Genomic DNA, 26,555 nt, shown 5'->3' on the forward strand with positions numbered 1-26,555 from the left:
CGGAATTCAGGTGCCTTGTGACGTTAAAATCGAAGAACACAGTGAGTATAACCTTCGCATTTGATCGCAATTGAGATTTTTTCAGACTTCGCGATCAAGAACGCTTCCACCGAGACAACTGAGCTTGAGTTTCGACGTCATATTCGTAAACACATAGTTCTTCACTTGTTATGCCAAGTTTTAGTTTTGTTCTGCATCGTTATTGACTTCATCTAACGACTCCTGATGGACTTGAAGTCGTTGCTACTTCGTTCGAAATTAAACAATATTTGAACACTTCTTTCACGATTTCATCGGCTGATGATACGTTAGAGCTTCCAGGGCACTTCTCATCTTCATCGTTTTCAGGCCTTCTTCGAAACGCTTGTACCATTCGTAAACCTTTCTTATACTCATAGCAGGCTTTTCAAAAACGGTATTTAGGATTTCTACTGCTGTGCTGTACATTAGCCATTCTTATAGTGAAATCTAATAGAAATACTGTGATTATTTTTGTAGAAAGTAACTAATCACCGATACTACCCAACACATGTAACCTTTTTGGACAGCTGACAACAGACTAAATATCCGATATTGTGGTAGATCCTTTTCAGACATGTTTACCTACACAACAACGAAATAAACAGTGTAAATCAGACTAAAAGTCATCCGATATTACAAAAATCACATTACTTTTTGAGCACACCTCGTATGTCTGTACGTGTGGCAACGAAACTGAAGCGCCCCGTAAAGAGCTCCAGAGATTAACAACAGGAAATAGGCCCAGAAGAGGAAAGACATTGATGACAGTTGTACAACTGCACAGTTGCTCAAACTCTGATACCATCTAGACGGAGAATCACTGCCAGTGATGTCAATGAAATGGCGAACATTAACAAGTTCATTCAGTGTTGAAATGGCGTAAAGCGTGAGCTTGGGGAATTCCAAACATTTATATACACAGGAAGATGAAATTCGAGGAAAGACGGCTTCGCTTGAACATCTTGACATTGCCAAAAGGAAAGAATCGATCATTTAAATTTTTGTCACGACATGAAAACACTGATTTTTCGTTTGCACTTAAAACCTTCGAATATCAGTGGTTACGTAATTGATGGTTGGTTCGTTATAGGATGTACGAATATATTACTTATTAAAACAGCAGTTATGATGAGAAGTTTTCGTAGAAGAAGGATTCATTTAGAGCCCAGTCGTTGTCAGCCAAAACACTTCCTGCAATTTCTGTACTGGTGTTTACTGAAAGAACTAGCTTAAATTTTATGGAAGTGGCTATCGTTCAGAGGAATCTTTGAAGTCTTACCTCTAAAAGAGAATATATTTGGCTAAGATTGCCCTGCGGAACCAAAGGGAAAAAGGAATGCTGTTTTCACAGGTGTGTGTTCTTTGGTGGGAAACCTGTGTATGGTTAGCAACGCATCTCATTTTGAGGTTAGTTACGACATCGGTACGGATGGTATCACCTTTTATAATTGCCTTCCTAATACATTAGCATATTTTGTTGATTATTATTCACCTTGGCAACCATGTCGCATAAAATAATCCTTGTGTTATAACACTGCAACATTCTGACGACAATTTACTCCATTATGCCGTACATCGTCGTGATTTTAAGGCGTCCAGTCGTTTAACTTTTCGACACAGGTATAGGAGAGAAATAAACGGTCATTACTATTTCCTTGGTGGATCAGTAAGTCTCTTCCCCATCCTCCTCCCTCCCCCCCCCCCCCCCCCCCGTAATGATGTTCTATTAACAATCTGAAACAGTAATCTGAAACGCTAACGCGCAATTTCTAGGTCCGCGGCAGCTGTTTTTCTTCTACCTGTGTGTGTGTGTGTGTGTGTGTGTGTGATCTTCTAGGTGGTGCCAACATTCGTAAATACCGTTGTATTATCTTGACGTATGAAGGAAACAAGTGCGTGGAAAATGTTACTAGAAGCGACGAAACACATGGGTTTGCTCTTGGCTCCGTAGTTCAAACGAAAATCTAAGAAATGAAAACATCTCGATTCGCCAACGGTAAAAAAAAAAGAAAAATTTTCAAAGCTCAGTTGTTTGAAGTGCAAAGTGTGTTGAATCTGTTCACGATTTAACTTGCTGCAGTGTTAGTTTTTCCTGTCACGAACAGCCGTTACCAATGAAGCGTATGGCAAAGCTACCGGTGGATAATGTATAGCCATTAAACAGGAGACGACAAGACGATTAAGTGCAGGTGTGCTAATTCTGTATATTATTGCATTCTCTCACCCATCAAAACTAACAAACTTCGCTGGAGAGAAAAAATAAATTGGCAATAAGCGAAGAACTACTACTCTCTTGATCTTAGAAGAAGATTTTATGCGGAAGCACATTCGAAGTCCAAAACACATTAGCATTCGCTCTTTTGTGGTTCGTCAGCCCTCTTTAGACACGAAGTGTACGCTCTAAGCAGGTGTCGCAGCAGCAGAAACACTAACGGCGATTACATAAATAAATAAACTGCCGTACTTGTGTTCCATGGCTTATTTTCAAATCCTTTTTAGAAAAAGGGGAGAGTGGTATGACGCTTGTTATCAGTCTGCATTTTATATCCTCTCTACTTCGGACTTACAAGTTTTCTGCTGCCCAAATAGCAAAAGAAGTCCGCAACTTTTAGTGTCTCATTTCGTAATATATAATTCCCACAGCAAGGTATGATTTAATTCGACTACCTTCTATTATCGTTGTTTTAGTTTTTATGTTTATCTTATATTCTCTTTTCAAGACACTGTCCATTCCGTTCAACTGCTCTTCCAAGTCCTTTGCTGTCAACGAGTGGGGTAGCGCAGTGGTGGCACACAGGACTAGCATTCGGGAGGACGACGGTTCAAACCCGCACCCGGCCATCCTGATTTAGGTTTCCCGTGATTTCCCTGCAACGCTTCAGGGAAATGTCGGGATGGTTCCTTCGCAAGGGCCGGCCGCGGTGGTCTCGCGGTTCTAGGCGCGCAGTCCGGACCCGTGCGACTGCTACGGTCGCAGGTTCGAATCCTGCCTCGGGCATGGATGTGTGTGATGTCCTTAGGTTAGTTAGGTTTAAGTAGTTCTAAGTTCTAGGGGACTAATGACCACAGCAGTTGAGTCCCATAGTGCTCAGAGCCATTTTTGTGCCTTCGCAAGGGCACGGCGTCTTTCCTTCTCCATCCTTTCCTAATATGACCTTGTGCTACGTCTCTAACAACCTCGTTGTTCACGGGACGTTAAATGCTGGTATCCTCCTTTTCTTCCTTTGCTGTCTCTGACAGAATTACAATGTCATCGGCAAATCTCAAAGTTTAAAAATATTCTCCTTGAACTGATATTCCTTCACCGTGTTAGTCAGTGGTTTTCTTTGCTACTTGTTCAGTACTCTGACTGAATAACATCAGAGACAGGCTACAACCCTTTCTCACTCGCTTTTCAACCACTGCTTTTTTTAATGCTCCTTGACTCTTATAACTGTCGTCTGGGTCTGTGCAAGTTGTAAATAGCTTTCCCTCCCTGTATTTTACCCTGCTACCTTCAGCATTTCAAAGAGTGTATTCCAGTCAGTATTGTCAACAGTCGTTGTAAATCTACAAATGCTATAAATGTTCATTTGCCCTTCTTTAACCTACTCTCTAATATAAATAGTTGGGGCGATATTACCTCGCGTGTCCCTACATTTCTCCGGACCCAAACTCATCTTCCTCAAGGTCCGCTCCAGTCATTTAATAATAATAATAATAATAATAATAATAATACAGAAAACAGAATTGACAGCAAGAAACAAGACAAAAGCTATAAATACCTATGCTATACCAATATTGACCTACTCATTTGGAGTAGTGAAATGGAGTAACACAGACCTAGAAGCACTCAATAAACTTACACGATCAGCGCCACAAATATAGAATACATCACATACATTCAGCAACATAAAGATTCACATTAAGCAGAAAGGAAGGAGGAAGAGGATTTATCGACATAAAAAACCTACATTATGAACAGGTAGACAATTTAAGAAAATTCTTTCTAGAACGAGCAGAAACTAGCAAAATACACAAAGCAATCACTCATATAAATACATCAGCTACACCATTGCAACCCTACATGGCAAGCACCCGTATCATCTAACACAGCCACACATCGATCAAGACGCATCCAACACATGGCTAAGAAAAGGCAATATATACAGTTAGACGGAAGGATTCATGATTGCAATATAGGATCAAACAATAAACACCAGATATTACAGCAAGCATATTATTAAAGATCCCAATACCACAACAGATCAATGCAGACTTTGCAAACAACAAATAGAAACAGTAGATCACATCATAAGCGGATGTACAATACTAGCAAATACAGAATACCCCAGAAGACATAACAATGTAGCAAAAATAATACATCAACAACTTGCCATACAACATAAACTAATAAAACAATAAAACAACATGTTCCCACATACAAGTATGCACCAAAAAATGTACTGGAGAATGATGAATACAAATTATACTGGAACAGAACCATTATAACAGATAAAACAATACCACGTAACAAACCTGACATCATACTCACCAATAAAAAGAACAAATTAACACAACTAATCGAAATATCCATACCAAATACAACAATTATACAGAAGAAAACAGGAGAAAAAATTGAAAAATACATCCAACTGGCTGAGGAAGTCAAAGACATGTGGCATCAGTATGAAGTTGACATCATACCAATTATACTATCAACTACAGGAGTCATACCACACAATATCCACCAGTACATCAACGCAATACAGCTACATCCAAACGTACATATACAACTACAGAAATCTGTAATTATTGATACATGTTCAATTACCCGAAAGTTCCTAAATGCAATGTAACATATACCGTACAGTTAAAAGGAAGTCACGCTTGATCAAGGTCCGTCACTTTCCAATTTTAACCAGACATAACGTCTGAGAAAGGAAAGATACATGAATAATAATAATAATAATAATATAATAATAATAGTCGTCGTCTTTACAATCATCAGGCATTTGACGTCCATGCCGTATAAAAGTACATTTATGCCTTCCATATCCATAGGTACGCATCTGTGTTTCTCCTGCATATTTTCGGATATTATGTACTCATTTTCGAGTAGGTCATCAACTAGATCAGTTATTAACGCTTGGAATTGAGCAAAGTACTTCCTTGGCCCATCTACATTAAGTCGCCTGGCCACATTTTTCTCCATTTCAGTTTCATTACGTCCTCCACTTCGGTATATTTATTTTCTTCTATATCGCTTTAATTCTCTGTAAGCATCTCTGTATTGCTCATGAGGTAACACTTAGTTTTGAATGGTTTTCACGTGTAAAATCGTTATTTCGCCGCGATACTGAAAATACCTTTAAAACGCGCTGTGAACTGAATGTTTCACACACACCTAGAAAATCTTGTTTTGGAAACTGTTTGTAGTTTACCAGAAGCACTCCACTCGTTGTTGCGAGACTGGCATTAGGAATGGGAAGGAGATTGCGGGCGTTGACGAACTGCAGAGACGAGGGCCGCAGGTGCCGATAAGAGCTGTGCCCGGGCGCCGCAATCTGCAGAGGACCTCTGGCGATGCCAGCCAGCACTCTGCTCCACTCCTCTCCAGCACAGTCCACTGTCGCCTGCCCGCAGGATGTTTGCCAGCGCCCTAAGTTCCGCCCCTTCCCACTTCCTTCAACCCTTTCTGTTCGCCATTTCACGCCCGCCTTCTTTCATTCGGAGTGGATGCAGACAGTGGTGACGGCGTGGGAAGGGGAGGGAAGGGGTGGGGATGGGAGGGGTGGGGCGCACCACACAGAAAACGAAGAAGGGAAACGGGAAGGAAGGGACAAGGCTTTAGAACAATTGTTTTCTTCGAAGTCCGAGGGAGACAAACGACGACGTGGCAGGCAGACAAAGGCGGCTGCAATCAGTCCCGAAATCGTGCCCTCTGGTACGGGCGGAACACTTCGTTGCCCATCTCGTTTTCAGATAATCCAGAACAACTAAATTTTTTCCAAAAAATATTAAACTCGGTCTTTGTGTATGGGCAAGGCTGTACGGTTGTTGTGTAGCAGTCTACACGTGCGAGGAATATTACCAGTTTCTCGCTTCCGCTATCAGATTACGAAGATACACTGACGGAAAAAAAACCGCAGCACCAAAAAATAATTAATGTAGTGTAACGAAATTTAGTGAATGCTTATGTCTGCGTAACATATTTAAGTGATGAACACTGCAATATAGTCGGTTAATGAAAGCGCGAGATACGCCATTGCATATATGAAATGCTGGTACATTAACAACCGGTGTGACGGCCAGAATGTTGAATGCAAGCATGCAAACGTGCATACATTGCATTGTACGGGTGCCGGATGTCATGTTGTGAGATTGAGTTCGTGTCTGTTGAACGTGGCCGGTCAATACAGGGACGGTTAATGCTGTATGTGGATGACGCTGGAGGGGTCGTCCGACGATGTCCCATATGCGCTCGATTGGAGACAAATCTGGTGACTGAGCAGGCCAGGGCAACATGTCGACACACTGTAGAACATGTTGGGCTTCTACAGCGGTATGTGGACGAGCGGTATCCTCTTGGAAAACACACAGTGGAGTGCTGTTCATAAATGGCAGCACAACATGTCCTCGATGGTGAGTGTTCATCGGAGGTGAGGGTATCATCTGGAGTGCCCCAAGGAAGTGTGGTAGGTGCGCTGTCGCTTTCTATCTACATAAATGATCTTTGGGATAGGGTGGATAGCAATGTGCGGCTGTTTGCTGGTGATGCTGTGGTGTATGGGAAGGTGTCGTCGTTGAGTGACTGTAGGAGGATACAAGATGACTTGGACAGGATTTGTGATTGGTGTAAAGAATGGCAGCTAACTCTAAACATAGATAAATGTAAATTAATGCAGATGAATAGGAAAAAGAATCCCGTAATGTTTGAATACTCCATTAGTAGTGTAGCGCTTGTCAAAGTCAACGTTGATTAAATATTTGGGCGTAACATTGCAGAGCGATATGAAGTGGGACAAGCATGTGATGGCAGTTGTGGGGAAGGCGGATAGTCGTCTTCGGTTCATTGGTAGAATTTTCGGATGATGTGGTTCATCTGTAAAGGAGATCGCTTATAAAACACTAATACGACCTATTCTTGAATACTGCTCGAGCGTTTGGGATCCCTGTCGGGTCGGATTGAGGGAGGACGTAGAAGCAATTCAGAGGCGGGCTGCTAGATTTGTTACTGGTAGGTTTGGTCAAAACGCGAGTGTTACGGAAATGCTTCAAGAACTCTGGTGGGAGTCTCTGGAGACAAGGAGGTGTTCTTTTCGTGAATCGCTTCTGAGGAAATTTAGAGAAACAGCATTTGAGGCTGACTCTAGTACAATTTTACTGCCGCCAACTTATATTTCGCGGAAAGATTCAGAATGGTGCAAATAGCTCTGAGCACTATGGGACTTAACATCTGTGGTCATCAGTCCCCTAGAACTTAGAACTACTTAAACCTAACTAACCTAAGGACATCACACACATCCATGCCCGAGGCAGGATTCGAACCTGCTACCGTAGCGGTCTCGCGATTCCAGGCTGAAGCGCCTAGAACCGCATGGCCACACCGGCCGGCTCGCGGAAAGACCACAAAGATAAGATAAGAGAGATTAGGGCTCGTATAGAGGCATATAGGCAGTCATTTTTCCGTCGTTCTGTTTAGGAGTGGAACAGGGAGAGAAGATGATAGTTGTGGTACGAGGTACCCTCCGCCACGCACCGTATGGTGGATTGCGGAGTATGTATGTAGATGTAGATGTAGAATCACCAGACTGACGTACAGATTTGCAGTCAGGGTGTGTGGGATAACCACGAGAGGGCTCCTGTGTCTGACGACACCGCGCCTCAGATCATGACTCCAGGTGCAGGTCCAGTATGTCTAACACGCAGACAGGATGGCTGCAAGCCTTCAACTGACCTCTTCCTAGCCAACGCACGACCATTACTGGCACCGAGGCAGATCCAGCTTTCATCAGAAGACACATCAGACCTCCACCCTGCCCTCCAATGTTCTCTCGCTTGACGCCACTGAAGTCGAAAATGACAGTAGTTAGGGTCAGTGGAATGCACGCGACAAGGCGTCTGGCTCGGAGATGTCGAAGTAACCGTTTATTTGTAACAGTGCCTTGTGTCACTGTGGTGCCAAGTACTGCTGAGATTGCTGCTGCAGCTGCAATACGATGCGCCAGAGACATACGCCGAACACTACGGTCTTCCCTCTCGGTAGTGCCACGTGGCCGTCCGGAGCCTTACATTCTCGTGACCACTGATGCTAGCAGTCGTGTACCGTGGCTATATTCCTGCCAAATCTTTCTCCAGTTCCGCAGAAGGAACATGCAGCTTCATGTAGCCCTATCAAGCGACCTCGTTCAAAGTCAGTGAGGTGTTAATAATGGCGTCTCTGTCGTCTTAAAGCCTTGACTAACAACTCACCACGTCCAGTCTCAGAGGTAACTAACTCCCAAAACCGTTACTACGTGTATTTAAAGCAAACGGCATTTGTATTTTATTGTAACAGACCACCCGTCACTTATATGGTTTTGGTGTGTGTTCACCCCAGGTAATTGACTAACAGATCAACAGAGAGTGCAAAACTGCCGCAATGTCGGATAACGCAAAGAAAGTAATAAGGCCCTGTGACTCCTGATTGAACTTCGGTGGCAGTGTTGACATTAATTGATTCAGAATTGATCCCTTTTTAATTAAAAAGGGTTGCACATTGATGTTATATTCAGCTATTGAACACCAGATGCAAATGTTGAACATAAAATTAATTAAGAAAGTGATTTGGGATTTCAACTACTTCATTGAAAACAGATGCAGTCGATTAGCACAGATTTATTTTAACTCACGACCTTCAATCATCGCATTACATGACTCTCCTAACAGGCAGTGGTAATAAATTGCGTTTGCGTGGAATAAAGCGCGATAAATCAAAAGTAATTCCTATCAACTGACCCAGGCGTAATGCGAAGTGCGAGAAGAATTCTACAATACACGGCCCATGAAACCCTCGTGGAAACTTTGCTGACGTGATGCAGCAAATTAATCAGTGGCCGTAGTGGGCGCAATATCACCAAATTCAGCGTGGCGGAGCGGCGTCGTTGTGTGGACGTCGGCCGACCTCGTGGTGCTGCAAGGCTGCGCTCGTCTATTCACTCCTAGCTATCTTGCTCAGTACATAGCTGAAGCAAAACTTCCTATCTCCAAGCTCAATCGTTCCATTTGCTAAGTCCTAAACTGCAGGGATGCTCACTCTTTCTCAGGCAAGCTGAATAAAGAACGCCACGTCCGCACTCTAGGCAAGCTGGGAATGGAAGACCACTATGGAGACTTCTCACAGTCCACTCTTCGCCTCGGTTTCCCCTCCAGCAAAATCACTTGCGCCAATTGCAGCGCAAGTCGCGTTAATTATACGTCGCTTCTCAGCGCCGACCAATGCCTGCTCTGGGAAGTGAACAAATTCCCACAAAATTTCCCTTCCTCTCAACGTCTGCTATTTAGCTCCTCCCAGGCCACCATCAAGGTTAGCGTCTGCACAAACACCAATTTTCCCGGAATTCTGACTCCCAGGAGAGTACTTCAAATTCCTTGGTCCTACGTTCCCATCAGAGGCCGGCGTATTTCATTCTGTCGCCCTTCACCTGATTTACTTCAGGCTCTGTGGGCCGTGAATTCAGCATGAAGTTGCTATAGTCACGAACATGCATATTTTGACCTCTGTTGACCACTCCACCGTAGCTTTGGCAGCTTTCTCACATGTTTCACTGAAAACGGAACGTCGGGCATTTATCAACAGGCTTCAAGTTCGCCGTCTGCTTCCCGGTACGCCAGCATGGGGTCAACCACCGACTCACTGTCACTCATCTTAAGGCAGCTGGAGGCCGTGCCCGTTACCACTTTCTCAGAGCTTGATCCACCCTAAGCTGCCTATTGTCACTTCCCTTAGCCGCTCCCCCGGCGGCCGGCCACGGTCACTCTGTTATACTTCCCTGGGATAAACTAGTCTCCAGTAAATCGACGCGTTTCCACGAAGTTTGTCATGTCGTGTGAATTACTTTAAAACCATCACCCAACATTAATTATTCCAATACGTCCATACTACACCCTCTACAAGATGCATCGTTCCTTGTCAGTCATTTTTGTTCAACCCTACTGTTCGCTCAACGTGAGTTAGGTCATCTTTAATGACTTCATGTAAGGGGCATAGTTCTTGCCATCTTACAGTATTAGCGCCACTCTTATGCGTATGGTGTGAAATTTGAACAGACATCATCTTTCAGGCATAGAATCATTTTCGTGTATGTCGCACAACTCTTCCTTGGTGTTGCGATTATTTTTCCATGGGTGTGTATAGGATGTCCCAAAAGATTCTTTACAACTTCAGTGTAATATAACTTGACTCGTTATTAGACAATTATTTTGTTTAGCTGTATCGTTAAGATATTTATACGCTTCTTTTCAACACATGTCTCTTATTTACTTGCACGCCTCCAGGAGAACGAGAGGAAGGTCATTAAGGTGAGTAAAAATTTGTCTTTAGAAAATATGACGGCTTATGCCCTTTCATAAATACAAGGGCAACCATCCTTTGCCTGTGTCATCAATTTTTCTGATAAATGACGTAATGTAAACCAGAGCTAAGTCGAGTGTTATCTTACATTTGTGCTCTTAAGGTTTACCTCTTCTGCACTGGCCACAACTTAAACGTCTTTGCATAATACGTATTACGAACGGTTGAGTCCTACTGCTTTGAATGCCTACCAGTAAATATGGGTCATTGGCGCCAGTGGTAGCATTTTTGTATCATCCTGTAGCCTGTATTTGTCACAGTTCATCAAAAACACAACGACCACCAGTGAGAACAACAGAAATGTGCAAGATAAGGAATAACTTTATTTATTTAATTTTTATTAAGCAAGACCTCTTTCAATGATTTGAAACCATAGTATAAATCTTTGCATGCAACTTATTGAAAGGGAAAAAATCAGCATAACAACAACGAGAACAACAATAATAATACATAATATAGGAATCTGTTCCATTTAGCAAAATTTAATAGCAAAACTTTGAAGGTCTGCATAAATTGCAATTTCGTATTGTGTTATATATATTTGTGTGTTTGTGTAAGTTCTTAAGCAGAAACTGGCGGAATCCAACAGAAGCTGTTGAAGTTGAATAACGAAACATCGGAGACAATTGAGTAGTTTTGTATAGACCGTTTCAGACAACTGCAAATTCCATTAGATAAATTAATCGCTTTTTGTGGAGGCAATACCAGTACCAACACCAACGTCGGAGGGTTTCATCGATGCGGTCAGCGGAATGTTTTTCACCAAATTAAAGAACTGGGAAAAAATGTAGAAGGAATTGGATGGCCTGCCCATGTTGTTCACAATGCTATATCAAGTGCTGCTGGAGTCTTAACTGTCGACATTGAAATAATCGTCATGAAAATATTTAATTATGGCAATGATGGCAATAAGAGAAAGGTTCAGGAGTGGAATCAAAATTCAAGGTGAAGTACCAATGATAAGATTTACTGATAACGTTGCTATCCTGAGTGAAAGTGAAGAAGAATTACATGATCTGCTGAATGGAATGAGCAGTCTAATGAGTTCAGAATATGGACTGAGAGTAAATCGGAGCAACACGAAAGTAATGAGAAGTAGCAGAAATGAGAACAGCTAGAAACTTAACACAAGACTGATCGTCACGAAGTAGATGAAGTTAAGGAATTCTGCTACCCAGGCAGTAAAATAACCAATGACGGATGGAGCAAGGAGGACATCAAAAGCAGGCTAGCTCTCGCGAAAAGGGCATTTCTGGCCAAGAGAAGTCTACTAGTATCAAACATAGGCCTTAATTTGAGGAAGAAATTTCTGAGAGTGTACATTTGGAGCACAGCGTAGTGTGTAGTGGTAAACGGACTGTGAGGAAACCGGAACAGAAGAGGATGGAAGCATTTGAGATGTGTTGTAGACGATTGTTGAAAATTAGGTGGACTGATGAGGTAAGGTATGAGGAGGTTCTACGCAGAATCGGAGATGAAGGGAGTATGTGGAAAATACTGGCAAGGAGAAGGAACAGGATGATAGGACTTCTGTTAAGACATTAGGGAATGACTTCCATGTTACTAGAGGGAGCTGTAGAGGGCAAAAACTGTAGAGGAAGAAAAGATTGGAATACATCTAGCAAATAACTAAGGATGTAGGTTGCAAGTGCTACTCTGAGATGAAGAGGTTGGCTCTGGAGAGGAGTCCGTGGCGGGCCGCATCAAACCAGTCAGTAGACTGATGACTCAAAAAAAGCTTAAAACTTTGAGTACCCGTCACACAGTGTTCCCTAATTTATGGAACGCGCTGTTGTTGAGGTTGTTATGTCGTTCAGCCCGAAGATTGGTACTGGTTTGATGCAGCTCTTAATGCTAATCTCTCCTCTGCAAGTCTCTCCATCTTAGAATAACTGCAGCAACCTACATCCATTTATCCTGCGTACTGTATTCATTCGTTGGTCTCCCTGTTTAATTTGTATCCCCTACACTACTCTCCAATACCAAACTGACGATTCCTTGATGCCCAAAGACGTGTCATATTCACTGATCCCTTCTTTAAACGAAGTTGTGCCTAAATTTCTTTTTTTCCCAATTCGACCTAGAACTTGTCCATTAATTACCTGATCTACACCTCTAATGTTCAGCATTCCTCTACAGCACTACATTTCAAAAGCTGCTATTCTCTTCTTGTATAAACTGTTCAGTGTCCACGTGTCTCTGGCATACAATGCTACACTCCAGACAAAAACCTTCAGAAAGGACATCCTAACACTTCTACCGATACTAGATTGTAACAAATTCATCTTCTTCAGAAATGTTTTTCTTGCTGTAGTCAGTCTTCACTTTGTATCCTCTCTGCGCCAGGCATCATGAGTTATTTTACTACCAGGGGCATTGCTAGGTGTTTTACCGCCCTAGGCGAGAATTGAGAAATGACGCTCCGTCTTTTTTGCTACTATCAGTCTCCCTATATAATTGTCTCCTCCCCCCCCCCCCCACTCGATACCCCTCCCCAGCTCCACTGCCACCAACATCGCACATGAAATGCAATCACCTATTATACTTTTGAAACATTCCCTTAGAAAAATTTATGAATGATTGTGCTGATAAACCCCTTACGTTATTTGATTTTCAAACAGCTGAGCAAAACTGAACGTACTCAGACATTACTCTCTTTACTTATTCTGATCAACACTAAACTGACACACAATATTTTTTTAGCGCAACGCAATCTGACTTTCAAAAATCCCTACAAAAGAATGACCCTGACTAACAATAACCTATACCTTTCATGAATCACTTACCTCACAAAAATCTTCGTTACTCGAACTACTGCAATACAGCGAGCGCCAATACTGCCAGCTAAATAAAAGATTCTAACTACTGAAGTCACGAACTACTGATAGGCATAGTTAGCAAATGAAAGATTTTGATAGAGAACAAACAATGTATTTACCTTAATAGTGTTCAAAAGTCATAATATATATATCGGTTCATGACATTCAGTCTCACAAATTTACTGTCTCTGATGGACACACGTCCTGATCACCCGCTCTCAAAACTCCGCCATCTCTCTCCCCACATCCACCACTGCTGGCGGCTCACCTCCAACTGCCCAGCGCTACGCGCTGTTCACATCCAACTGCCCAACACTACAGTAGCGAATATTTCAACAGTGCCAACCAGCCACAGACTGCACACAGCACAGCCGGTGATTTTCATACAGAGCGCAAGGTGACGTTATCAACATAAAAAACCTAAACAGCCTGCTTACACTTTTAATCATTAAACAGTGGTGACCGGACGTCCTCAGTTTCTGGGGACAGTCCTCAGTTTCCATTACTTTAAAATTGACGGAGGACAACAAATGCGCTCGATTTTTTTTCACCAGTGTTTTAATTTTTCCACTTTTTTATTTTTTCTCATTTTCTCAATTTTTTCGTTGTTTTATTTAAAATTTAATTTTTGCCTCCCCTAACATTTTTCTGCCCAAGGCGGCCGCGTAGCCTTACCTAATGGTAGAAACGGCCCTTTTTACTGCGCACCGAGCGAGGTGGCGCAGTGGCTAGCACACTGGACTCGCATTCGGGAGGACGACGGTTCAATCCCGCGTCCGGCCATCCTGATTTCGGTTTTTCCGTGATTTCCCTAAATCGCTCCAGGCAAATGCCGGGATGGTTCCTTTGAAATGGCACGGCCGACTTCCTTCCCCGTCCTTCCCTAATCCGACGAGACCGATGACCTCGCTGTCTGGTCTCCTTCCCTAAAAAACAACAACTACTTTTTACTGCCCAAATAATGAAACTGATTTCTTTCTTTCCTAGTGTAAGTTCCTCAACATTCTCTGATTTAAATCGTCTATATTGGAGTCATCTTATAACCTCTTTTCGAGACAGTGAGGGTGGTGTTTTCGTGTGCGCGTTTTACACGTGGTGCCTGTGTGTGCTCAGGAGTTCACGGACAGCGCGTCGAGCCACAGCCTGGCGGGTCCCGGGCCAGCGAACGCGACGCCCGCCGCAGCCGCCGGTCCTGGCCCCGGGGGCGGCGGGGGCGACATCGGCTACGTGAACAGCGCCGCCAGCTCCGCGGAGTTCACCATGTTCCCGCCGGCGGCAGCAGCGGCTGCGCCCGGAGACCGCTCCTCCGTGGTGCACTTCGAGCCGCTGCCCGACGTGGGCACCGCCCGTCTGCAGCCGCCGCAGGCGCCCGCGCCCAGCCGCAAGCCCGCCTCCTTCAACAACGTCGTCAGCGGCGGCCTATCCGCCCGCGACTGGCTCGGTAAGTCGCGAGGGACAGGCGCAGCATCCTGGACTAGCCCTCGAGGTTCAGCCTATCGTGATCCCACACTGTGGTAGCCACTCTAGCAGGCCAAGTACTCTGAGGTGACAAAAGCTGTACGATGCCGGGGGATGTCTGTGCGGTAACGTTATCGTGATCCTACTCTCTAGCGGGCCGACTGAAGCAGCAGCTCGTCACTTCTTCCAGAGGAATTTCCGTGGCATATTTAGAAGCTGTTGCTGAGTTTTCTTCATTCACACCTGAGAATCTGCGAGCTCCATTCTTGCGGTATATTGATAATTTTTACTTATGGACCGTCTGAGAGCAACTGAATAAAACACAATTTTAGTGCGCTACGCGTTTCGCCTTTATTTTCTGCAAGGCATCATCAGTGGCAGGTTGCGTGGACAATTTTTACATTTTACGCTCCTGTTGCATAACTTTTCATAGTGGCTGCTTCTGTTTGGTTGTTCTTATTGTGTGTCTGCCGTGTTTGTTTTATTATGCCTTTTATTTCTTCTTTTACTAGTTCTCTTGTCAGTCCTATGTTTATTCCACAATTATTTTGTTGTTCTTCACGTGTAAGGATGTGTTCAGTTTCTATTATGAGATTTTCTATGTATTGATTGTTCCTCAACAACGCCTTGCAGAAAATAAAGGCGAAACGCGTATGGCACTAAAATTGTGTTTTATTCAGTTGCTGTCAGACGGTCCATAAGTAAAAATTATCAATATACCGTAATATTACACGCAACTGAGGAAGACAGGACTACAAAAGTTGAAGATGTCAATACAGCTATGTCAAGCATTCCCTGTCAACGTGTACAACAGGTTCAAGAAAATACATCTGATACAGCACATAGAATTCAACAAAACATGCAAAAAGAACGATTTAATTCCAAGTTACATTAATGTAAAGGTTAAAAACGGTTCTGCAAATGATTTCGACTTTTGTGCCACTGTAGAACGATATTGGTTACTACACGAAATTAAGATGCTCTATTCGAAAAAACAGCACCTAAACATGATGCTCTATGAGACTTCATCTAGAATTGGCAAAAAACGTAGGAAACGCCACAGTTTTCATGGCACTAGTAGAAAAAACTGAACACAACACATACACAGCAATGAAACATTTACAAAACAAACATAAAGAGAAGATAATGAAACTAACAGTAAAAAAGACGCAAAAATACATTTACATTTTAAATGTGAAACCACATGAACACCAACACACATTCCATCCACGTTTAGTTAACCTAACAGAGACAGAACTACACGACAATGAAAAAATGCTCTTGGAAAAAGGTTTGAAACACTGCACTGATAGCAAAGTGAACAATCAATACATAGAAAATCTCATAATAGAAACTAAACACATCCTTACACGTAAAGAACAACAAAATAATTGTGAAATAAACATAGGACTGACAAGAGAACTAGTAAAAGAAGAAATAAAAGGCATAATAAAACAAACACGGCAAACACACAATAAGAACAACCAAACAGAAGCAGCCACTATGAAAAGGTTATGCAACAGGAGCGTAAAATGTAAAAATTGTCCACGCAACCTGCCACTGATGATGCCTTCCAGAAAATAAAGGCGAAACACGTATGGCACTAAAATTGTGTTTTATTCAGTTGCTGTCAGACGGTCCATAAGTAAAAATTATCAATATACCATTATATTACACGCAACTGAGGAAGACAGGACTACAAAAGTTGAACATGTCCATTCTTGCGTCTTACACAACAAATGAGTTTGCGACTCACACTGAACGAAAAAGAGAACAGAGCTATTCAGCTTAAAGAGGGAAAAATACACTCAGGTGTCAAAAGTCACGGATTACATGTCAGACATCCTTTTGTCCGGTGTAGTGCAGCAACTAGATGTGGCGTGGACGCGATAAGTTGTAGGCAGCACCCTACAGAAATACTTGAGCTACGCTCCTTGTGTGGCCGTCCATAATTGCGAAAGTGTTACTGGTGCAGGATTTTGTGCGCAAACTGACCTTTAGATTATGTGCCACAAATGTTCGATGGGACTGGTGCCAGGTGATCTGGTTGCCCAAACAATTCGCTTGAATTGTCCAGGATGTTCTTCAAACCACTCTCAAACAATTATGCCCCTGTGACAAAGTGCATTGTCATCCCGTGAAAATTCCATTGTTGTTTAGGAACATGGAAGTCCGTGAATATCTCGAAATGGTCTCCAATTAGCTGAATGTAACTATTTCAGTCAATGATCACTCTGGTTGGACCAGAGTCAATTCCATGTAAACACCTCCTATATCACTGTGGAGCCACTGCCAGCTTGGATAGTACCTTGTTGACAACTTGGGTCCGTGCAGTCACGGAGTGTGAACCACACTTGAACCCTACCATCAGCTCTTACCAACTGAAACTAGGACTCATCTGACCGTGCCACAGTTTTACAGTAATCTAGGATCCAACTGACTCGGCCACGAGCTAGGAGAGGCAATGCAGTCGATGTTGTGGTGTTAGCAAAGGCACTCATATCGGTCGTCTGCCATCGTAGACCATTATCACCAATTTTGCCACACTGTCGTGAAGGGTATGTTAATCGTTACTCGCACATTGATTTCTGCAGTTTTTTCACACAGTTTTGCTTGACTGTTAGCACTGACAACTCTATGCAAATGCTGCTCCTTTTGGTCATTAAGTGAAGGCAGTTGGCCAGTGCGTCATTTGTGGTGAGAGGTAATGCCTGAAATTTGGTATTCTTGGCATGCTCTTGACACTGTGGATCACGGAATACCGAGTTTCCTTATGATTTCCGAAATAGAATGTCCCGAGTGTCTAGCTCCAAGCACCATTCCACATTCAGAGTCTGTTAATTCTCATTGTCCACCCGTAACCACATCAGAAACCTTTTCACATGAATCACCTGAGTGTAAATGACAGATCTGCCAATGCTCTGCCCTTTTATACCTTGAGTAAGCGATACTACTGCCACCTGTATATGTACATATCGCTATCTCATAACTTTTGTCACCTCAGTGTCACCCATAAAATTAAATGTGGATAAAGATTTCATAGATATCATAACAAACACAAAATTTTCAAGACTTGATGTTGATTATGAAGTGGAATGAACATGAACATACACTAGGAAAGAAAATGCCAACTGTGTGCTATGCCCATAGGCCCCTGTCTTCAATGTGTAACAGACAGTACCTTATGTTACGTACTACTCCTATATGCATCCCATCTGTATCTGTGGAACCATTTTTTCAGAGGTTCCCATACACAAAACATGGACACAGTCTTCAAACTACAAAAAAGGACTATTAGAGTAATACCTAACTATAAATAGTAATGGAGTTCCCTGTAAAGATCTGTTTAAACAGCTGGGGATCCTAACTGCACCATGTGAATATCTCCACCACACTCTTATGTGCATCAAGAACATCAGTAATTATTTCACAAACAGCAGCATTCGTGATCATGGAACAAGAGCTGGAGAGAACTGCATTTACCAGGAGTAAACAAACAACACCCATCAACATTTTCTACAGTGAAATAAAATTATACATTAAATTACTGAAGCAGATTAATGAGACAATTAAAATGCAAATATATAAATAGCAAATTAAGACATGCATCTTCAACATAATTCATACTTCAGAGTCAACAGTTATTTAGATAACACTGAAAAGAAGGTGGTAAAAAAATTGACACTTTTTAAATACAAAACACTGTTAGTCAGTACTGAACTGTAATAATTCAGTGATGCTCACTGTAAAATCCTATTCCCAGGTTCTGTTATAGAAAATTCTAACCTCTTTTCATGCTATTGACCTCAGTCTCATTCATCATGGTATGGTACTGATTCAGCTTTTTAAGATCAGCCAAATGGAGTGTAAAATTATTTTTTTGACAATATAACATTGCTAAATGCATCAGCTATTTATTTTTTTAAAAATTTGTTTCCTGTTTAATGAACATTACATGTATTACATAATTTTATTAATCATCTATAGATACATAAACAACTATCTATCTATTTATGCGATAGTATGCATACGTTTAAGCGTTAGTAACTGCCCAGTTTGCTGGCTCAGTTGGTAAATATTGGTCTACTAACTTCATTATCTGGATTGGTGCTCTGACTTTTTTCATTAATCTTCTTTCACATCTGGCAGTGATTTGTTATGACAAAAAATTTTAAACTGCTCCATGAAATGGAGTCCACATTATACTGGACAAGGCAGTTCCCCTATTGGTTGTCTATGATACATGTGAGTATTTTGTTAGTAGTCTCCCTCTTAAATAGTATTTGGAGCATGCTTGTTTACAAATCTAAAATCAATTTCTCCTTTCATTTGGATCTTCAATTTTTTTTAAGGTTCCACTGTTCAGTTTCAAAGTCTCTGTCACCACGGAGAGCTTTTCTTATCAAATTTGCATCTGCAAGGTGGGCACAATTCTGTTCTTTCATTCTTTGACAGGCATTGCCCATTTTGAGGGGGGGGGGGAGAAAGGACACTTCAGATCAAGTACATGACAGAAACTTTTATGAAAAATGATGCTCTGTTGGTAACGAGTAGTTCTTGATGCATATAATAGGCACTAACGTGTTTAAAAACTTGCAAAACTCTTTAACCACTTTACTATATAATCCAGTCTGACTATTGCCACTATGAAAGACCACAGTAATGTGACCAGATGGCTAAGACTGCAGAGACATCTATCAGTTTGTGCTTAAAACCATGGTGCTGCCTTTCTTAGGATATAAAGAACGTTAGCCAGTCAGTATCATATGTATAGGAGACAGGCAGCCTGTCTCTGGTGAAGGGCAGATGGTACATCTCATTATTCTTTTACTTCCCCTGCTTTTACTATGAACTTTCTCGTGAGGGTTTGGCTTGCTAGTTCTGATTCAACAGAACAGATGTAGCACACTTTCACCTGGTGTACCGGGTAGTGATGTTATCCTTTATGGTTCTCATAGGTCATGGTATTGAAGTGGTGTTTGAGTGCCATTCCCTTGTATGGAATCAGGGTCAGCATAGAATGTGACGGAATGGGGCTATCACATTTGGATGTGCCCACGATGACGCTGTGAATGAAGCTGTCTGATTTGTTGTGTGTATCACAGAATGTCAAACAGTCTACAAGAAATGGTATACCACTCACATGTGTGTTAACATGGTGTAAGAACAGTAGTTGTAAAAAGATCCTACCAACAGGGACAGAAGATGAGTGCCACACCTTGCTAATAACAGTTGAGTTCAAACGTGACAGGTGTCGTCACTGCAGATACATGTTAAACAGTTTCTGAGACAATGTTCTGGAGGTAAATGCTTGAATGGACATTGAGACCCTCACAGTGGCACGTAAAGCTGTACATTGTCTGTGGCCAAATCAATACAGAAACTGGACATTAACTAGCTGGAGGCATATAGTGTGATTCACTGAGTCACAATTTTACCTCTTTTTCAAATGATATAAGCTGTTGAGTACACCGATGGCACAATGGAGTATTTAAGATGCATTGTGCAGAAGATGTAGTTAACCCAGAGATGGTTCTGTGATGTTTTAGGTGTGACTTTCGTACCATGACCTGGGCATGGAACCATGACGTATATTTTGACATTCTTGGTGATTCTTCTACACAATTTTTTGGGGACTATCTTCCTCACTGAATTTAGGCCTTTATCCAGGCTAGCGGCTATGAGAGACATTATTAGTGTGATAGGATGACTAATTGCTTGCCTTGTGAGCTTATCGTTCCCTGGCTGTGCTATGGGATTGTTAGGGATGCAAGAGCCGGTATGTAGTGAAAATGTGCATTGTCTAACTTACAGCTGATGGGCAGGTCTGTTAATCCACCTAATTTGATTGATGGTTGGAGCCTACTGCACTGATTTAAGAGCTGCTGATTTTTGCAGTACAGCAGATATTCTCCAGCAATTGTTGGAAATAAACTTGTCAAAAATCCTGGTGGGAAGCAGCACTTCCCAGAGGTATTGTCTTAGTGGCAGAAGGTAATGCATACCGCTCATGAGTCTCAGTGGCAGGTAGGCCCAAATGTTTGAACATTTTTGGAAGCTGTCAGACATCAGCAGTTTGGGAGGTCAGGTGGCAGCACTTCTTGGTGAAGGAGATGAGGTGTGGGCCCTGTGGGCTGGAGGTGATGTTTAAAAGTTTTATGTGTATGTAGGAGGTTACTGATCTTCAGTGATCAATACAGAAAGTTTAGAGGAATTTGCATGTGCATTTCTCTGTGCAGATTTGGAGTTTTCAATTTTTTATCTATTTGAATGTTGTGGCTCAGTGATTGTGCACACAGTCAATAGGCAGCAATGTTGTGTCAGCTTGTGGTGCCATTAGCTAGCCGGAGGTAGTTTGATGAAAGAGGATGGATATGGTGACATCTAACTGAACCTAATCAATTGCACTTGTTTCCATGGAATCTTGAAGTGTTGAGTTTTTGTGTGACTTGGGACTTGTTCACTTTCACCTATCATCCCAGTTTGTCTTTGAACAGATTATCAGCAGAAAGTGCAAGAGATCAGTTAGAAATGGCATATCAACTATTTGTGAGGCATGTTTTCCAGTTCACTGGTCAAATTTCAGAATATTTCTAAATACAGTTAAGTTATGACAGGACATTTGAGTTTTTGTGATGATATTAGTGATAACTTTAATCCTTTTTTGCAGGTCAAAGGAACATGACATCTTATTAAGACAGGTTTATAAGTGAAACACTGTTCATAATTGCATCTGATGTGCTAATAAACATTTCCTCATTAACTGACAAAGTGATGTATCATGTTACTTATTTCATATGCTGCACATTACTAAAAGTGCATGTATTATGGCTGTGACCAGGAGTGAGATGTTGGATCTCCAAGAATGAGACGTAGGAATGTTTAATTGGGAAGTTATTGGCCTGCTGCTGATTTTTCTCCATCAACCACTAATCGGATCATAATTTGTAGCAAAATATGCTATTACTAAACATGTCAATAAGGCAATTTCAGCTTTGGTTAACCCCTTCTATTAATGCTTGAAAAGAAGTTTACAGATAGGACCTGTCAATTCAGATTGCAATTACTGTTTCTAGAACGTGACTTCTAAATTTCGTAAAGTGTGACCTGCATTATAGGACTAGCAAAGTAGATATGTAAGAAAACTCCCAGCTATGTTGTTGTTGTTGTTGTTGTTGTTGTTGTGGTGGTGGTGGTGGTGGTGGTGGTGGTGGTGGTGGTGGTGCTTCTCTCCAAAGACTGGTTTGATGCGGTTCTCCACACTGCTCTCTCCTGTGCAAGTCTCTTCATAACTATTGAAACCTACATCCAATTGACTCTGCTAACTATAGTAAGCCTTTGTCTTCCCCTACCAAATTAACTATTCCTTGATGCCTCAGCTTGCATTGTGCCCATTCTTGTTGTCAAGTTGTGCCATTAATTTTTATTCTCTGACTTGATTCAATACTATTTCATTAGTATCTGACTGCCTATCTTCAGCATTCTTCTGGAGCAAAACATTTCAAAAATTCTGTTCTCTTCTTAGATTCGATTAGATTTGTACTTGTTCCATAGATCATGAATACGACACTTCGTAATGATGTGGAACGTGTCAGGTTAATAAAAGGTGTCTATACAAGATATTACATTACACAAAATATTGCATGACATTCAATATATTTATTTTATTTATTTATTTATTTTTTGTGGGAGTTGGGTAAATTACCCACTTACTATATCCAAAAATTCATCTAATGAGTAGAAGGAGTTGCCATTAAGAAATTCTTTTAATTTCCTTTTAAATGCTATATGGCTATCTGTCAGACTTTTGATGCTATTAGGTAATTGACCAAAGACTTTTGTGGCAGCATAATTAACCCCCTTCTGAGCCAAAGTTAGATTTAACCTTGAGTAGTGAAGATCATCCTTTCTCCTAGTGTTATAGCCATGTACACTGCTATTACTTTTGAATTCGTTTGGATTGTTAATAACAAATTTCATAAGTGAATATATATATATTGTGAGGCTACAGTGAAGATCTCTAGCTCTTTAAATAAGTGTCTGCAGGATGATCTTGGATGAGCTCCAGTAATTATTTTGATTACTTGCTTTTGTGCAATGAACACTCTCTTACTCAATGATGAGTTACCCCAAAATATGATGCCATAAGAAAACAGAGAATGAAAATAGGTGTGGTAAGCTAATTTACTCAGATGTATATCACCAAAATTTGCGATGACCCTAATAGCATAAGTAGCTGAACTCAAACGTTTCAGCAGATCCTCAGTGTGTTTTTTCCAGTTCAACCCCTCATCAATGCATACACCTAGAAATTTTGAATATTCTACCTTAGCTACCGATTTCTGATCGAAGTCTATGTTTATTAATGGTGTCATTCCATTTACTGTGTGGAACTGTATGTACTGTGTTTTGTCAAAGTTTAATGAGAGCCCATTTGCAGAGAACTACTTAATGATTTTCTGAAAAACATCATTTACAATTTCACCAGTTAATTCTTGTCTGTTGGGTGTGACAGCTATACTAGTATCATCGGCAAAAAGTACCAGCTTTGCATCTTCATGAATTTAGAATGCAAGTCATTAATATATATTAAGAACAGTAGAGGACCCAAGACCAAACCTTGCGGTACCCCATTCTTGATTGTTCCCCAGTTTGAGAAATCACCAGTTTTTTGCATATTATGTGAACTGCATATTTCAACTTTCTGCACTCTTCCAGTTAGGTATGATTTAAACCATTGGAGCACTGTCCCATTCATACCACAGTACTTGAGCTTACCTAGAAGTATTCCATGATCTACACAATCAAAAGCCTTTGATAGATCACAAAAAATCCCAATGGGTGACTTCCGGTTACTCAGAGCATTTAATATTTCATTAGTGAAAGTATATATAACATTTTCCGTTGAAAAACCCTTCTGGAAACCAAACTGACATTTTGTTAAAACTTTATTTTTACAAAGGTGTGAAGCTACTCTACAATACATTACTTTTTCAAAAATTTTGGATAAGGCAGTCAGAAGAGAGATTTGGCGGTAGTTGTTGACATCAGACGTATCCCCTTTTTTATGCAGTGGTTTAACAATGGCATACTTCAGTCTATCCGGGAACATATCCTGCTTCAGAGAGCTATTACATATGTGGCTAAGAATCCCACTTAATTCTTGGGAACAAGCTTTTATTATCCTGCTGGAAATGCCATCAATTCCATGTGAGCTTTTATTCTTGAGAGAGTTTATCATCTTCCTAATTTCAGTGGGAGAGGTGGGTGGAATTTCGATTGTATCAAATGGTGTGGGTAAGGCCTCGTCCATTAACCGCCTTGCTTCTTCTAATGCACATTTAGATCCTATTTTCTCTACAACATTTAAAAAATGATTATTCAAAATGTTTTCGACTTCTGGCTTGTTGTTTATCAAGTTTCCATTCGCTTCAATGGTGGTGTCATCATCTTGTACTCTTGGTTGTCCTGTCTCCCTTCTCCCTTGTAATAATATTCCAAATTGTTTTGATTTTGTTATCAGAGGTATTAATCTCAAACATCATGCACATGCTTCTGGACTTTTTAATAACCTTTCTTAATGTAGCACAGTAGTTTTTATAATATTTGGCTGTTTCTGGGTCATTACTCTTTCTTGTTGTTAGATACAGTTCCCTTTTGTGGTTACAAGATATTTTTATTTCTTTAGTAAGCCAAGGTTTTTTGCATGGTTTCTTATAATTAGATTTGACTACTTTCTTGGGGAAACAGTTTTCAAATTCTCTTACAAGTCTATCGTGAAATAAGTTATATTTTAATTTTGCATCGGGTTTCTTGTACACCTCATCCCAGTCTAACTGCTGAAGATTTTCTCTGAAATTACTAATTGTTGAGTCATTAATTGAAACCACAACTTTGGAGGGTAGTTTTGAATTACTGATTGGAGCTATGTCATATACTGTAACTAGCTGAGCATCATGATCAGAAAGCCCATTCTCAACAGGACAAGAATTTATGTTTTTTAACTTGTCTTGGTCTATAAAAGTGTTATCTATCAATGTGCTGCTGTCCTTTACTACCCGAGTAGGAAAATTAATGACAGATGTCAAATTGAAAGAACCGAGCAAGACTTTGAGGTCATTCTTCCTATTACACTCTTTCAGTGAATCAACATTGAAGTCCCCACAAATAATAATTTGCTTTCCCCTATCTGACAGATAGCACAACAAGGCATCCAAGTTTTCCAGGAATAAATGAAAGTTCCATGAAGGGGACCTATATACTGTTACAATTATAAAAGAGCCCTCCTTCAGTTTAAGTTGACAGGCACATGCATCTATATGTTGCTCTAGACAAAACTTTTTTGTATCTATGCTTTCTACACAGTGATATATATGGCAACTCCTCCTTTCACCTTATTCTCTGTACTCATATGTGCAGCTAGTTTATAACCACTGATATTTACTTTTTCCATATCAGACACAATGTGATACTCAGACAGGCATAGTATATCTATTACATTATCAGATTCAATGTCATCTAAGCAAACCAGGAGTTCATCTACTTTATTCTTCAATCCTGGAATATTTTGGTGAAAAATGGTAACATTATTTTTTACTTTACTTTTGTGAGAATCTGCTTTTTTCTTTAATCCACCAATATTTTGGTTAAATATGGTAACATTATTATTTACTTTCCTGTTGTGAGAATTTTTTTAGTTTTGGACGTCTTTAGCACCTGCCTGCGTGAACTTCTCATTGGTCACTGATATTAGTCTAAAAAAGAGGTACATCCATGAGTACTAGTGTTCCCCCTTATGGATTTTGCTAACTGCCCTGCCAGTTTATGCTTCCCTTTCCTATTGAGGTGAAATCCCCCCTATCAATAGGCTCGATAGGAACCAATCCAATGTCTGACAGAGTGGCCGCCCTACGCAACTGATCTTCTGATCTTATAACATGTATTGTCCATGTTTCACTTCTGTGTAAATAGGGACCAGTCTAATAAAACAAAAGTAGATGCTATAAAACGAAGATGCTGATTAAAAAATATCATCCATGTGATGTATTTTACATGTGATGTAGCAATCGGTATACATTCTTTACACATAAAAGTATTTTGTAATTTTTATATCACCTTCGAACACTTGTATTGTTTTCTCTAGGATAGTGTATCTGAGACTATTGTTAAATATCTGAGAGTTTGCTTTACTTCAAATGATAATGTATTTTGTTTCAGAAGATCCCCATGCAAATTTTCCAAGGCACCAGCTGAAGTATCTTAGAGAATTGGGTAGAGGGTGGTTTGGTCGGGTAAGTAGAAATTTCACAATATTCAACTGTTGAACAGTACTAAGATAAACACCATTACTAGAAAGCAGCTCTGAATATCCTATGTGAGGTGATATTAAGATGATTTTTAAAGATCTGGTACAAAACTTGTGTTTTGTTGACATTTTTATCTGTGTTTATACATATTTGTATATAGACAGGTGCTGTAATAGCCAACGTTTATGTAAATAATGTGTGACAGTACAGCAAACACTAATTTAGATGTTTACAGAATATTGTGGTTTAAAAATCATCCTTATTCAAAAAGGAATGGAAGGTGAGACTGCAAAATGTGCTGATGATAAACAGGAAACTATTCCAGAGAAATACATATCCCTCTGTAGTCTTTGCATG

General features: G+C 40.9%; 1 protein-coding gene across 1 annotated transcript in view; it reads left to right on the forward strand.

Moving 5' to 3' along the window:
* Window positions 1-26,555, forward strand: part of LOC126235055 (uncharacterized) — a 671,255-nt gene that overhangs the window by 531,821 nt on the left and 112,879 nt on the right. The window contains exons 3-4 of the mRNA XM_049943791.1: window positions 14,548-14,875; window positions 26,110-26,183. Of these exons, the coding sequence (XP_049799748.1) occupies window positions 14,548-14,875; window positions 26,110-26,183 (402 nt within the window). The remainder of the gene's footprint in view (window positions 1-14,547; window positions 14,876-26,109; window positions 26,184-26,555) is intronic.

This window comes from Schistocerca nitens, chromosome 2 (genome assembly GCF_023898315.1).
Source record: "Schistocerca nitens isolate TAMUIC-IGC-003100 chromosome 2, iqSchNite1.1, whole genome shotgun sequence".
Lineage (NCBI taxonomy): Eukaryota > Metazoa > Arthropoda > Insecta > Orthoptera > Acrididae > Schistocerca > Schistocerca nitens.